General features: G+C 46.9%; 1 protein-coding gene across 1 annotated transcript in view; it reads left to right on the forward strand.

Annotated features, from left to right (window-relative positions):
• Positions 1-3,632, forward strand: part of pdgfba (platelet-derived growth factor beta polypeptide a) — a 10,552-nt gene extending 6,920 nt beyond the window's left edge. Inside the window, exons 4-7 of the mRNA XM_023814580.2 lie at positions 182-378; positions 664-1,546; positions 1,717-1,882; positions 1,974-3,632. Coding sequence (XP_023670348.2) covers positions 182-378; positions 664-1,546; positions 1,717-1,868 — 1,232 coding nt within the window. The 3' untranslated portion in view covers positions 1,869-1,882; positions 1,974-3,632. The remainder of the gene's footprint in view (positions 1-181; positions 379-663; positions 1,547-1,716; positions 1,883-1,973) is intronic.
• The last annotated feature ends 12,162 nt before the right edge of the window (positions 3,633-15,794 follow it).

Here is a 15,794-nt window from a genome sequence, read left to right on the forward strand (position 1 = left end):
CTGCATGACCTTATACTGGATGAGAGCTTGGAAGATGGATGGAATATTCAGTGCTAAAATGCTACGACTGCCAAAGAGTACAGCTTTATTGTGATATTATGATGTTTTACATCCATCTTGGTCTGTTTGTGACTTCTGATGGGAAGGCCGGCTGTTTATGCGCATGGCGTCTCTACCTCAGGTGACATCCAGGTGGCAGAGCAGGCTCAGTGCAAGGTGCGGACGGAGGTGATGGAGGTGTCTCGCTCCATGCTGGACCGCCGTAACGCCAACTTCCTGCTGTGGCCTCCCTGCGTGGAGGTGCAGCGCTGCTCTGGCTGCTGCAACACCAGGAACCTGCAGTGTGTGGCCACCGTCAGTAGAATACGCCCCCTGCAGGTACATAAACGCTACTGCTAGCATCCGCCCCTGCAGGTACATAAACACCACAACCAGAATCTGCCCCCTGCAGGTACATAAACATCCTCACCAGCATCCGTCAGTTGCATCCACCCCCTGCAGGAACATAAACACATTGTAGCCAACATCCACCCCCTGCAGGAACATAAACACCATAACAGTGACCTCCCCCTGCATGTACTTCAACACCCTCACCAGCATCACACTCCATCCCCTATTAAGGTCAGCCCCGATCCTCTGAGACTTCTCTGTTTTCGCCATCAGGTGACGAAGATCCAGTTTGTGAACAAGCAGCCGTTGTATGAGAGGGCCGTGATATCGGTGGAGGACCACGTCGAGTGCCGCTGCAAGAGCGCCGTGTCGGCGAACATGCCCAGGACCACGGCGCGGAAACCGCAAAGCCCACCGCCACCGCCAAAGGCCCCCAGGCTCAAAAGCCCGTCCAAGGAGGACATATACCAGCATGACGTGCTAAAGCAAAACCAGAACTTCCAGCTGGAGGAGCTGGAGGGGCGCCAGTGGCAGACCCAGACCCCTGACACGCGCTCGGGAACGTCCGGCCAGGGGGAGCCGTCGACACCCTCAGGCGCGCAGCCACCGCTTAGCGCTGCAACGTGGGAGGGAGCAGAGGAGAAGGAGGTGCGGCGGGAGGAGGAGCTGGACTCACAACTAGGAGATGAAAGGCCTCCAGAGAGGCCAGGGGACCGTCACACTGGCACACGATTGGAAGCAGGCCAGAGACTGTCCCACCATCACCACAGTAAAGCCGCAGAGGAGAAACTCCCATCAGAGAGCCCAGCCCCTGGCGGCGGCTCCACGGTAAAGAGAAGGACCGAAGCGGTGGAGCCACGGCCTAGCCTGCACCCGGATGCAGTGACGAGACATCCGCAAGAGCACTGGCCTGGCTCCGCCCATGCAGGGACGACCAATCAGGGGCCGCTATCCAAGGAGCCCCACAGAGATGACAAGCAGCTAGGGATGGAAATCAGGAGGAACCAGGAGGAAGTTGAGGCTTCAAAGAAGGAGGGACTCAGTGACCAAGAAAGGGATCAGGTGCAGGAACAGCAAGCACGCCAACAGCACCATCACCATCAACAGCATCTTCATCAGCTGCACCAACAAGTGCACACGACCGCAACAAAAGCAGGTGATTAAGACGGCCCTTACACCCCCCCCATGCACGTGCCTCTTGCCCTGCACATTCCTTGTTTCCCGTGAACCAAGGTCTCGATCATAGACGTGTGAATGTCAACTAGAGCAGCAACATTGACCTTCATACTGACGTGTTCTCTATGTCCATTCTCTTTGGTGATTCAGCGGTGGCGCCACCTACCACGAGATCACCGGCCGTCATGCAGACACCATCCCCATTCCGTCCCCCCAGGAGGCGCTCCTCTTCGTTACGAAGGAGACTACGTAAGAACAGGAACAGGATGAGCAAGACAGCCATGAGGGCCATTCTCATGTAGAGAACCCATCCAAGGTGAGGGAGCAAGATGTGTTTTGGTCTAAATACCCTGAACAGCGATGACGAGTGTCTAACATGTCTTTCATTCTTCCCTGTGCCATCCAAGGTGTTAAGCTGCTGTTCCGCCTCCTGGCCCACTCAAAAGTGCTCCTGGAGCTCGAGGGAATTCTGAAGGCATCGTGGATGTACGGGTGCTCGTTGAATATAAGCTCATCCACTCTAGATCTTCACTTAGCTTTTTGCATCAGAAGAGGCTTGTAATATTACCGGAACCTTTCTTGTAAGTTGTACGTGGCAACAAGAGTCTTTTCGAGAAAATAGAAATCATCAGAGGGACTCCTGGATGAGATGGAACTCCTTATGAGACCGGTTGTGCGTCATGGGACGTCTCATATGTGTCCCATCCATGCCACACTGTGGAAACTCATAGAAATACTGGACCAAGACGCAACAAGAAAAGGTGACCCGGAATTGGAAAGTCATTCAACTGAAACAGGGGTTGACTGCAACCCTGGACTACAGCACTGAAAGAAACCTCAAGACTCTGAAAGATAAAATGATCACTGTCACATTTGAATGCCCTCACGTATCACTGGTGCAGTCGTAATATATACATGTGTATACTTTTCTGGTATGTTAATTTAACCTAGACACTGGATTTTAACTGAGAAGAGCATCCAAGGCTCTGGAATTCCGAATTCTGAAATTCCAAAGGCGTGTTCGCACTGGCCCGACGAATCGAACAGCCAGAACTCGAGCCGAGGGCATGTCATAAGCGATGCATTATCTGCTGTGGTTCAGACAGGCTCTGAACAGCTGTGGAGGTCTGTAAAGCCAGCCTGTATCCATCTGTCAGGCCTGCCGACCAGTGGACAGTCCATGGTTGGGGGTCCTTCACTGGAGCAGCACCGTTTGCTGGACAAGGTTCTGAAATGAAGCTCAGTAGAAGTGAAACCTGATTGCTACAGATGGCGAAAGTGCAAGTAATTAGTTTGTGTCTATGCACTCGGAGGCATGTTTTTGTGTCAAAGATGCCAGTTCTCTATGGAGTCGTTCGACCAAGACTGGCCATCGGGTCACAGTGGGTCAAGCAGAGAGTGACTGGGAGGTTCCCTGCTTGGATGAGTCCAGTGCTGTGGACTCTGACAAGGTCCTGCCAGACATCCAACAGGGGCGGGGTTGTCAAGAGAAAAATGCAGAGCAAGTAGAGGGTGCCGTCATGGGGAAAAAGGGCCGGTCCCTGTCAGAGAGAGACTGTCCCATGAGGCTCCGGCCATCGTTTCATGCCATGCTGACATGGCAGGGGAACGACGCCGCAGACAGCCCACAGCCTCCGTCTTCAAAGTGCTCTATTTCTTCATTGTGTCGTTTTTCTCTTTTCCTTTCCGAAACAATCACGGCTTTGATGCTGTAGGAAAGGAAGCGGCAGGAGACACCGATTAGCGGAAGGACTGTAGCCTGTCTCGACTGCCCCCCCCCCCCCCCCCCGCCCCCCCTCCCCAGGGAGGCCTCATTGGGCAGAGGGGCTTCAGAGTTGGGGGGGAAGAGGGGACAGACATGTCTTCCCCCACCAGGACCAAATAACATGTGAACTGTCAAGTCCTGTCATGAACACTGTATGTAAATGTTCCAGAATGTCTATTTTTTAAGTTATTTAAAAACTATTGTCTCCCATGTGCTCATTTGTAATGAATTGTTTTGATTATAATTAATGTAATTATAATGTTTAATATATCTATAAAAGCAAAGTAATATTAATTATCAAGATCTGTGTTGTTTGTTGATTTCCTTTACGTCCATGGGCATGCAGATACAGACACAGACCCACACACGCAGGTTTGTAATGATATCTTTGTGGGGACTCACCATTCATTATTATGACTAATCCCAACACGACGATCTTAACCCTACCCAGACCTAACAAAATACGAGAACTTTTGGCATTTTTACTTTTTTGACTGCTTTCACAGATCTTTGTGGGGACCTGAAAAATGAACGTCTAAAAAACTGGTTTTTATTACATTGTGGGGAACATTTAGTCATCCAAATGTAATCCACATACACACACACACACACACATATACACACACACACACACACACAAAGTCAGGATTTAAATGTCTGGCCATGTTCTACTCTGTACATTTTTTGTCTCCTGAATCCTTTAAGATCTTTTTTTTTCCTATGAAAAAGCCATCGGGGCTTAAGGGTATCATTTAAAAAGACCATGGATTATGTAATAAAAAATATGCCCTTTTAACATTCTAACAAAGATTCATTGCTGTGGGATGTACTGGAATCCCTGTCAGAGTGTCCCCTGCCTTGTGCCTGGTGCATTCTGGGATACGCTCCAGGCTCACCGCGACCGTATACTCGATAAGATGCATGAATAATGAGTTGTTGGTGTGATTTTGTTGTGACTTTAGTTTCTTCACAGGCTGTTTCATTCTGCCTCTCTGATGGGTTGCGGTATGTGTCCAGATCATTAGTGTGGCGTCTCTGTCCTTTCATTACCATCCTCAGCAGACATCCCAGGCGAAGTTAACCCCTTGAACCCAGTAAATAATCATCCTAGCTGGGTAAATTGGAAGCTATGGGAGCTGTTATGTGTGGGAACCACGGCCTGAGCATGTAAGAGCTGCAGGCCGCGCCCAGAGAGAGTGAATTTATGGTGGCATCACCATGTGCGTGAAATGGAGGCAGAGATGGGAGTGAAACTTAATTACAGCAAAACTGAGTGTGTGTGTAGGGGGGTGGGGGCAGTGCCGAGGGGTGAAGGTAGATTTCACAGAGGAGTGGTAGAAAAATCCAGGGGAGATAAACTCTGGGTGGAAAAGGGCGTCTTGTTGACCGTGTGAGGGAGTGAGACATAGAAGGATAAATAGAGTGGAGGAGATTTACACACGGCTATTAACACACTCTGCAAACTACGCTCATGTTCTGGGTGGGGGGGGGGGGGTGGCTTGGGTGCAGTGGTGGTGCTGCGGGGGGGGGGGGGGGGGGGTAGTGTGAACTTTGGCCCACCTCCGTCCCACTCATTTTTGCACGAGTTGCTACATTACACATCCCAGACACGTCGACGTCGGCATCTCTGCTGCTCGAACCTGACGCCAAGCCCACTCACCCTGACCTGCCACTCGGACAGGCATGAAAAACACAGATGATCCCACCAATTAGATTAAGGGTGAATTCAAAGGGCTGCTCGATGTTCTCCTTAAACAGGTTCTACGGAGGACAACGGGTTGATTAAATGAAGACCAAAAATGTTTTGGAGACTTAACAGCCTTACCTGTTCAGCTGAGTTTTAATTTCATTTTATTAACTTAGTGTGAACACATTTATCCAAAGTAACATACATTTTTCGAGAAAACAGGGCCAGACGTCTCTGGAGGAATGAGGGTTAAGGTCTTGGTTCAAAGCCCCAACAGTGAAATCACTCCCACCACACCAGGATTCAAACCAGCAACCTTCCGATCACAGGTACAATGTCCTACCCTGCAGAGCCAGACATCACCCCGGTTCCTACTTTATAGGTGAGACAGAAATCACCTTTTGACACTATTGAGGCCTCTTGGGGTAAGGACACTCATTTCACTTTTCTTTAATAATACCTCAGGCATGGATGCAGGCTGTACATTGTGTACGAGGGTGTCGGATTCAGCGCAGAGGTCACCAGGCAGGGCAGAGTCACCATCAACCTCGCACACTGGTGCTTAATCTAAACATCACGCTCCCTCCACATTCAGCACCGGGCTGAGAAGGTACCCCTAAAGGTCTCTCCCATATCTTCCAAAAAACAGCCAGCAAAACAATTATTTACGTCTGGGATGAGGGGACGAGATCAGCTACTGTCCAGACTTGACTGTACATGAGGACTGAGTCTGGTGACCTTTGACCCCATCTCCTGGTCTAGCAGATACTCAGTAAGGAAGGTGTGTGTGTATGTGTGGGGGGGGGGGGGGGTGTTACCTTATGGTGAAAACAGCACACACAGTAGCAGCTGTAGCATCCCTCCCTAACAGTCACATTTTTTGGTGGCTTATCTGATCTTTCGCCGTACATGTTTAGCATGAAGTATTGTGTCCCCCCCCCCCCCCCCAATGATCAGTGGGCGACGAGGAAGCGGCAGCAGGGACGCCCCACCCCACCCTCTCGGCGTTATTACTGCCTCCTGCCGCCAACATGGTTTCAGCATCTTCCTGTGGAGAACAGGAAGTGAAACTGGGATATGTCTGGACATAAACCCAGTCGACTGATTGGAGGATCCATCCTTTATTCACAAAAATGCTATCAATTCGAACCCATGATCACCAGCTGTGTGTCCCCTGCTCTCTCTGAATACCCTCTGTATGCGCGCCCTCCACTTTCTCACATGCACACGCACATGCACACACACACACACACACACGTGCACAATGGGCTGTGATCTCTATCTCACTCTGCAGCACACAGCGGCTCTTCCTGTTATTTTGTCCAGGCTTGGATTCATCTCAGAGTGTATGTGTTGTGTGTTTATGATTGTGAGGTCCAAGGTGCGTCCGAAATCAAGAGCACGACCGACTCCTTCCTGTGCCCCAGGGTCCATGGAGCCACAATGTCCTTTGTGGTCACCAGGTACCAGAGTCCCGCAGCCATGTGCTTCCTTCTGCCCAGAGCGTGTTTGTGGAGCTTTTAACCCTCACCAGGTGCTGCCTGAAACATGGGGCACAAGATCACCGTACTGATACATAAACCACTCAGCTGTACATAAAAAATATCAGTAAAGATTACATTAACTGCACCTTGATAATGCATTCATAGTGCATTCATAGGACATTCAGTGCACCTTCATAGTGCATTCACAATGCATTCATAGAACACTCAGTGCACCTTAATAATGCATTCACAGTGCATTCATAGAACATTCAGTGCACATTCAGAGTGCATTCATAGAACATTCAGTGCACCTTAATAATGCATTCACAGTGCATTCATAGAACATTCAGTGCACATTCAGAGTGCATTCATAGAACATTCAGTGCACATTCAGAGAGCATTCATAGAACATTCAGTGCACCTTAATAATGCATTCACAGTGCATTCACAGAACATTCAGTGCACCTTAATAGTGCATTCACAGTGCATTCATAGAACATTCAGTGCACCTTAATAATGCATTCACAGTGCATTCATAGAACATTCAGTGCACCTTCATAGTGCATTCACAGTGCATTCATAGAACACTCAGTGCACCTTTATAATGCATTCACAGTGCATTCATAGAACATTCAGTGCACCTTAATAATGCATTCACAGTGCATTCATAGAACACTCAGTGCACCTTAATAATGCATTCACAGTGCATTCATAGAACATTCAGTGCACCTTCATAGTGCATTCATAGAACATTCAGTGCACCTTAATAATGCATTCACAGTGCATTCATAAAACATCCAGTGCTCCTTAATAATTCATTCATAGTGCATTCATAGAACATTCAGTGCACCTTAATAATGCATTCACAGTGCATTCATAAAACATCCAGTGCTCCTTAATAATTCATTCACAGTGCATTCATAGAACATTCAGAGCACCTTGATAATGCATTCACAATGCATTCATAGAACATTCAGTGCAAAGTCTGTTTAGACTGCTTAAACATTAAAGTCAGTTGGGTATTATAGATCACTATATACCTTAAAATATTTACAGATATATTTCTAAAATAATGTATAACAACAAATGTATTTTTGTATAGCGCATTATCACAACATTACATTGTCTCAAAGCGCTTTACAGCATCCCCACCCAAAGCCCCCAGTTTCATTGTATCTTCTGCATATGCGCTCAAAAGGAGCTACTATGAGGACAGTACGAGTTCTTCACAATAGCTGTGTTCATCACAGTAATTAATATGTTCTTCATAATAGTCAATACATTCTTCATGATAGATGATACATTCTTCACAATAGCTAATTCTTCATGATGACTACTGCTAGCCTCACCACAGCTACTACATTCTTCACGATAATACCTTCATGATAACTAATTCCATTCTTTGCCATAGCTAATGCATCCTTCACGATAGCTAATGCATCCTTCTTGTTGGCTAATGCATTCTCCATGATAGCTAAGATGTTCGTCGCCAACGGCTAATGTATTCGTCACAATACAGCAAGTGTCACCATTTGAAGCACAGGAAGTCGCACTGCAATGGGTTACCAGTGATACGTCAGTATTTTTATGCCTATGAACCCTTTAAGGAAATGAGATAAGCTATTGTCACACAGGTTTCCTATGGAGCTCATGCAATCATTCAGCGGCTATCTATACTTAATGCCCTGAAGTTATGGGTGTCTGCTTGGGCAGTGGGTAATAATAACAATGAAATTTATTCAGAGTTGCAACATTCACATTAACCACTTATAATGAGTCATTGGGACTGGGGGGGGGGGATTGCCCTGGCTTTGCAGAGAAGACAAGTCAATAGTCAAGATGCAGACAGAGTGAATTCAGGCAAAGAAGTACATAAAATCTGCATTTCGTGCCACTTGTTGTACTGGTGCATAAATCTAGGTGGCTGTCTTTTTTGCAGACTTATTAACGTGTTTTACAGGGACATCTGGTGGTTAAACTGGACCTGGCCTGACAGGTAGATAAGAAGCCAGTTTCATAATCCCCTGTCCTCACGCAGGATGGGCATTTCTGGTGTGAGAAGGGGGGCATTATGGAAGAAACGGCGGGCTTTGTTACTGAGAGGAGGAGGAGGAGGAGGAGCACGATCCAAGTCACAGACGACCTTCACGGGTGACTTTCACAGGCAACTTTCACTGGCAACTTTCACGGGTGACCTTCATGGGTGACCTTCACAGGTGACTTTCACGGGTGACTTTCACGGCTATGGTGTGAGCCCGAGGGGCACGCAGCCCCACAGCCAATCCGCGAGGAAATGCAAATGTACGGAACAGGTCCAAATGGAGGGAGGCAGCTTGTATTAATTTACTGTTTGAGTACCGCAGTACGTCTCTGTCAGGCCTCCAGCGGGTCAGCGAAGCACAAAATGCACTGCCGCTCTACTTCTCAAGACATCCAATATATTACCGAAAAAAAAAAAAAAAAAACGCAGCAAGGACAACGCGAGTTTTAACCTCATTTAACACCCAAAGAACAGCAGGCCCCTAACCTCTGCATTGTGCTTACATAACCCAGACTTAATTTATACCGCAGATACACGATTCAAACACGAGCATCAGTTTATGGGAGCGACTGCATGCTAAAGGACAATTCAAACATCAATGAAATCGGGTTAAAAGCTAAAAGGCACATTAATGATCCATTCAACAAAACAGCTTAGTCACGAGAGGATGTACTGGTACATACTGTATGCAGTCCGTTTACATGCCAGTGTTATGAATCCAGGCGACCCAGCGTGCATTTGCAGAAATGAAACAAGAAGCTGCATCACTGATTTCCTCAGCATCTCAGTTTTGGCATGGGGGGGGGGAGGTTTCCAAAACCCCCCATTTTTTTGCTTTCGAGAGAGCTGAAAAGTGCGGATCACGCATCTCTTGGCTTCGGGGAAAATGGGTGGGGGACAAATCGAGCGGCAAAATGAGGAAGCGAGCCAGCCGTCCACATTGCATTCTTGTTGTTTGTTTTGAGGCCACCTTTCTGGCGCCGTTTCGAAAGGCGGCACCGAAGTTGTGAAAGTCTTCCGCTCCGACTCCTTCGCTTTTGCGTCCCCGCATCCACACGCGTCCGCCACGAACTCCTCACTCTCTCGGTCCCTGGTATGAGGGCGGGAGGTTCCTTCACGCAAACACGATGGCTTCGAAAAGCGTCTTCGAGGGCCTGGGGATGAAAACTTGCCATCCATTAAAAAAAAAAAATCAGCAAGTGAAGATCCATGTTTGAACTCATCCCCTCATAGAAGCAGGTGGGGCAGCGGGACACTTACATTTGTACTTCAAAGGTTGCTGTTTTCAGCCTTGGGGTTGTAACATTGATCAAAGGATCTAAACTAAAAATCCAGCTATATTCTGAAGTTACAACCCAGCGGTTTGATCTCCATACACATCCCTAAAGATTACCGGTGCCTTTCGCTCTGTACTTTCTGCTTTCTCCACCCCTCTCATACCACCACCTTTGCATTGCAATGCTAGCATTAGCCAATTCCAGCACAAATTATGCAGTAGCTTCACTCTGTCCCTGATGACGCTGCGCTCAGTGCACCTCCTGACGCGAGCTCATCCCCAGGCCTAAGTTAACCTCCCTTTGTATATCCTCATGTACTTTGAGGGATGTTTACGCTCCGCCGGACAGCAACCCGAAAACCGTTCGTTTTCTGTGAGAGAACGAGAAGACGGGCTTCGGCGCCCAGAAAGAGGTGAAGGCAAAGCCTCGCATCTTCGGGGGAAAGGCTTTGTATAACTGAGGAAGTCTGAATTTTTGTCTTTTAAATATATTTAGCTGCTAAGCGCACATGTTGTGACAGAGAACAAAAAACAAACAGACTAATTGCAGATGGGAAGGAATCAGCACAGATGATAAATGGACGACTTCACACAAACATCCAGGTGCTATTTATCACGATCAAGCATCTTTGCTGTGCTTGTTTACAATAAAATACAAGGACACTCATGGAAAATGTGACCCCCCCCCCCATCATCCTTCGTCCGCCCCGGTCGCTCTGAACAATTGCTAAGTGATTAAGAGGCCAAGAATGCAAATATCACCAGGCAGACTGTCAGTCATGGCATGTGCCATATGAGAAGGGGGACAGTTGCATATTTACGGTCCTTCAAGGTCAGACTGCAGCCCATCATGGGGCTCAATGGCCGTGTTTGTGACCATCTCTGAGAGCACGTCTCTGTCCCCCCATGTGGGCGGATCAGCCCGGCATCACCACGGGACAGCATGCGCCCGCCGACAGTGTTTTCCACCCAACAGACGGGAAGCGCTACCTAGCGACGGGACGAAAACACAGGAAGTCCGAAGTGCATGTCTGAAATTCCAGCATTGTCTTGCGGCACTGAAACACACACTTCTGCAGACAATGAGCGACACACAGGCTGAGAACAAGCACATACAGTACACACACACACACACACACACACACACGTATACATGAATGATAGACTCAAACTACACACAAACTACGGTAATAACATTATGAACATTAAAACTGGACATAAAATCTGAAATGACAAAGACTACAAAGAACTACAGTGTTTTGACTAAATATATTGTAATGTCCATTTACGGCTCTGGAAGAAATTAAGAAATTAAGAGACCACAGCACAGTTTTTTGTTTCACTCATCTTTCAATTTATGGGTGTGTGTCTTTGAATAACTTTTTTTGCAAACTCCAGCCTGGTTCTTCCCTGCTTCTCATTACTGAAGGGCTCCTTCCTTGCTTTATGGGACTTCGGTGCTGCTTCTACGACCCTGATACACACTGTCCTAGCCGTGCACTTCATACCATTTAATGTTTCCCATTTTTTTTGAAGGCTACTTGAGGTCATCCTCTGATTTATGAGGCACTGCTGGATACGCTGATAGTCATCTCTAGCATGAGAAACTCTCTTCCACCCTTTACCTGGCTGTGTTTTTGGTCACTCCCAGGGTCTCCTGCTTCACTTTTGCTCTTGCGTACTGCTGCCTTAGGAACTTTGAACCTGGAAGCAACCTGTTGCTCAGCGTATCCTTCAACCAGCAGAACCACGACTAAACTAGGTTTTTAAAACGCAGATTTAAAAATAATACGGAGTGGTCTCTTAATTTTCCAGAGCTGTGTATTGTTTTAGAGAAAATGTCAATTATACTGCTTAGACAATTAGCATGGGCGTAAATTATAAGGGGGGGGGGGGGGGGTTGTAGCGCCCCCCCCCCCAATAATCAAAACTAGCCAATACAATAATGTACATAGTTATGTCCTTGACAGTGATTGTCCGTAACACAAGCAAATTTTACTCACGGTCTGTCTGGCAGGCACCTCGTCACACATTTTTGTCAGGCCCTACTGATTTTTCCTCACCAGCTGCTCGAGTCAGAACTGGAAAAACAGAATGAGCGTGACGATTTGGCCACCGCCGTCGGCCGTGTTCCGTTAGCCTTAAGCAGCCATTCATAATCGAGCTCATCAAGCGGCGGCGTCACAAAGAATGAACAAATAATCGGAAACCGATGCACGTTTCCATGGGGACAGAAGAACGCCCTTGAGGAGCCAAGCGCTCCTGACAAAGTCTGGCACAGCGTGGCACAACACGGGCTGTCTGGGCATCACCTGCACCGCCTTTTTCAGCAGGAGCTGTCTGGAGGTCCACCCTGGGTCATTAGACTTTAATTCTTTCTCTTCTCCTCTCTTTCCTGGCTTGCCGGAACTTTTTTTGATTTTTTTTTCTCCCTTCCATCTTCTTTATATTTAATAAGTCTCTCCCGTCACCTGCCAGATGCTGCCCGTCTCGTCCCATCTCCTCGCAGCTCTACGGCTCCCTCAGCTATTCATCTCAGACGCTCCATCTAACCTCTCTCATTTTCTCCTGTGTCACTCGAGGCGAGGGGGCACCTCAGCTGACGCTCAGACGCACACACACACACACCCCCCCCATCCATCTCGCCTTGGCGGGGGCTGCTGACCTCATTACCATGTACTACCCCAAAGATTAATCACAGCACCAGAACTAGGGGACTCAGCCCAAGAGGCCCATCTTAGAGGAGGACGGGTTACGTTACTGCATGCCCATGGTTGGATATCTTCATACGGGATAAAGAATTTGAACCAAACAAACACGTCCTAAACCAGGGGTGGGGAATCAGCCAATAACAGTGTGTCCCCAGAACTGGAGTTGAGAAACACTGCTTTACTACTGGCTGATTGAGAGGCCATCCCAAAAACTTCTCTATGGATCAGGTTCCCCACCCCAGCCCTAAACCAAACGTGGAAATTTGGCTTGATTTTTCAAATTATCTTCACATAACGGTTGTAAATTCTCTGGTGTGGACCGATATGGTATTAGCCAACTGTTTCTGCATCAGAGAAGGTTCCAGACCAGATCTGCACCTGTTCTGCTCCTTTATGGGCTTTGGGCCCCTGCAGCAAAGCCAGCTACGGAGTCAACCCCCAGAGATTTCATGACATGTTTGCCTGGGAAGGATCCTCTCAGCTCTTGTCACAGTGCACACGATTGGCCCCAGATGCCCTGCAAAAATTCCCACGCCAACACCTCCATGGACTTTGCTGCAGGCTGAGAGCAAGCTAGCAGACGGAGCAAGAGCAGACTTTCTGGTCGCCTTGCAAAGAGGCAGTAAATCTTCAGGGTTAAGTGCGGGAGCAGCTGTTTTCCAGTCCTCCAGATGTTAGCACGCAAAGAGACAAACACAGGCAGGCAGGGCAGGGTGAGAGGCAGGTTATAGCGAGAGCAACACCAGGAAAAAGGTCCCAGCAAAGCTTACACAGAGCTGAAGGCAGACTAGAATACAAACTACATCACAGCATTAGCAGCACAGACACTTATGCACAGAAACAGTAGCGCTGGAAGTAGGGGCCCAGACAGTGCTACAGCGCCCCCTGTGGTTGTTGGTGGTAGTGCAGTGTCAGAATACCGATGGGCTGCGTGCCAATATCTATAGCTTAAAACCAAAAAATAAGGGTGCCTATATTTTTATGCCTGTTATGTTGTTGTTAGCAGATAATAGCTATTGAAGAACTTCAGTAAAGTCTATTGGTCGTTCTGACTTTCAGCGTCCTGAGCTCAAAACGTCTTCCCGCGCCTATATGCGTTTAAAAGACAAGCTGCTCTGTAAACTGCTTATCATATTTGTTTGCCTGTTTCCTTAAAAGCTCTGTGTGACTTACCGCACTCACTTTGCGTTATATCCACAAACATGTGTCTCTAACCACACTATCATACTAGCCCACCAGTGTGCATGCATACATCATTCTTTCACACAGAGCAGGAGTTGGGGCTCTTTTTGTCCCATAAAGATTTCTTGCACCCCTTACGCCGGAATGTCATCTATACAGACGTCGTGGCATGTTATTTTTGCGCCGGCAACTGAGGCACTTTCATTCATTAAGAAACAGCGCCGTCTGCTGGCAAAACGGAGCAGCTGCCGACAGAAATTTTCCGTGGTGTGACATTTTTGCTCCATTCAAAGACGGCTGTGAAGGTCGCAAATGACTAAACATGAAAGTCCGGGCCGCTCACGATCCTATAAATAGTGCACTGTTACCGTAACTTACGTGATTATTATAACCGATACATGCCATAGTAGAAGAAAAAAATTAAGTGTTGCTAACAAACATGATCGGTGCTGAAGGAGCGGGGGGCAGTAGTTAGGATGATCTTAGCATCCTGATGATGGCAATAACACCCGCATCTTACGACTGCCAGGGGTTTTGGCTGGTTTAGAAACGGGGTAACGGGTGTTCTGCCCTTTTCTCTTACCCGACAAAAACTGCTTCCAAGCGCTACAGCGCATGCGTAAATCAACATCACATTACACGTCTACAGTGTCTGACATTTTTGCTACCCTTGCGTGGTTATCTTAAATGTTATTCTCATTTTGTTTATAACTGCGTCTGTTACAAAGGCGATTGTTAATATATTGTTTAGATTCTTACGGACTCCGAATTCTGTAAACATTGGACCAGATTGTACCATTAAACTTAAGTTTTGTTTGTTGAGACTCCTTTAATATGATGTTTCTGTTTTACCTAAAACAAAAGTTGCTTGACATTACATTTTTACTCTGGCATTACATTTCTTTATTTTAAAAATGAAACCTGTAGGCAGAAATATCTGGCAGTATACAACTACGTGTAAAACATTGATAACCCACTGAAAACTGTAGGCAGCAGTTTCTGGCAGCATAAAACTAGTTGGAGATAAACTGCAACCACAATGAAAATGAGTAGTCGTTTCTGACCGCGTACAAGTACGTGTAAAAAAAACTCCTACCCCAATTTAAAATACAGGACCGTTATTTTGATAGCATAAATCCTTATACAAGTGTGCATTCAAAACTACGGGTGGGATATTCTGGCAAAGGAGCAAAAAGCAACAGACATAACTGAAAATGTCTACTATATATACGGTAGCAAATTCTGGCAAGGTAGTACAAATGGCGGAACACATGTGAAAAGGAGCAAGCTGGCGGTTCCGGTGGCAGATGGACCCCTTAACCTCATTCGTATTGTTACACGCCTTGTTCCACGTACACCTTTCGGGTTGGTTCTGGGAAATTCATTTGCAGGGTTTTTTTCCCGGCCATGACTTTGCAATCCTTCCCCATTGTTTGAAGATACTTTGAAATACAAATAGTCCGAATCCCAAAGCGCCCTCGCTAAATGATCTAGCAGCCCCAACCCCCCACAAAAAACTCGAAAAGCATTGTGCATAAAAAAAACCTGGACAGGTTGAAAATAAAAATACGATCATTTATAAAAACCTGCATATGCGCGACCCCACTAAGAAATGTGTTCACAATTATCTTGTGAGATGAGACCACTGTGCAATTAAAAAAACTAAAACCAAAATGTAGAGTTTAATTCAAAAACACAATTGTTAGATAAATTAAATAGCACAAAAATCTTCAATAGGTCTATCAAAGAGAACAATACCGACACGGCCTCGCTCGGGGAACCTGGCAGACACCGTCCCGTACAGGTAATGCCGATTAATGCCGAGTGTGTGAATGCTTGTTTATCTCAATTTGAACTAGACTGGCCGCTTCACCTTAAAAGTAATTTTCCTCGTTATAATCAGATAGGAGCTTTGGTTTCTACTGCATATATTTTTTGTTCGTCCATGAAGAAAAAAAGTCTTGGTTAACCGGAGTTGTGTTTTTTAAAATGGCTGTCAGTGTCAGTCTTCGGATCGTGGTGAGAAAATCGTCATAAACGCAATAAAAAAAAACAACTCGATCCTGACATTTTAACCGAATC

The sequence above is a fragment of the Paramormyrops kingsleyae genome, chromosome 5, assembly GCF_048594095.1.
Source record: "Paramormyrops kingsleyae isolate MSU_618 chromosome 5, PKINGS_0.4, whole genome shotgun sequence".
NCBI classification, from domain to species: domain Eukaryota; kingdom Metazoa; phylum Chordata; class Actinopteri; order Osteoglossiformes; family Mormyridae; genus Paramormyrops; species Paramormyrops kingsleyae.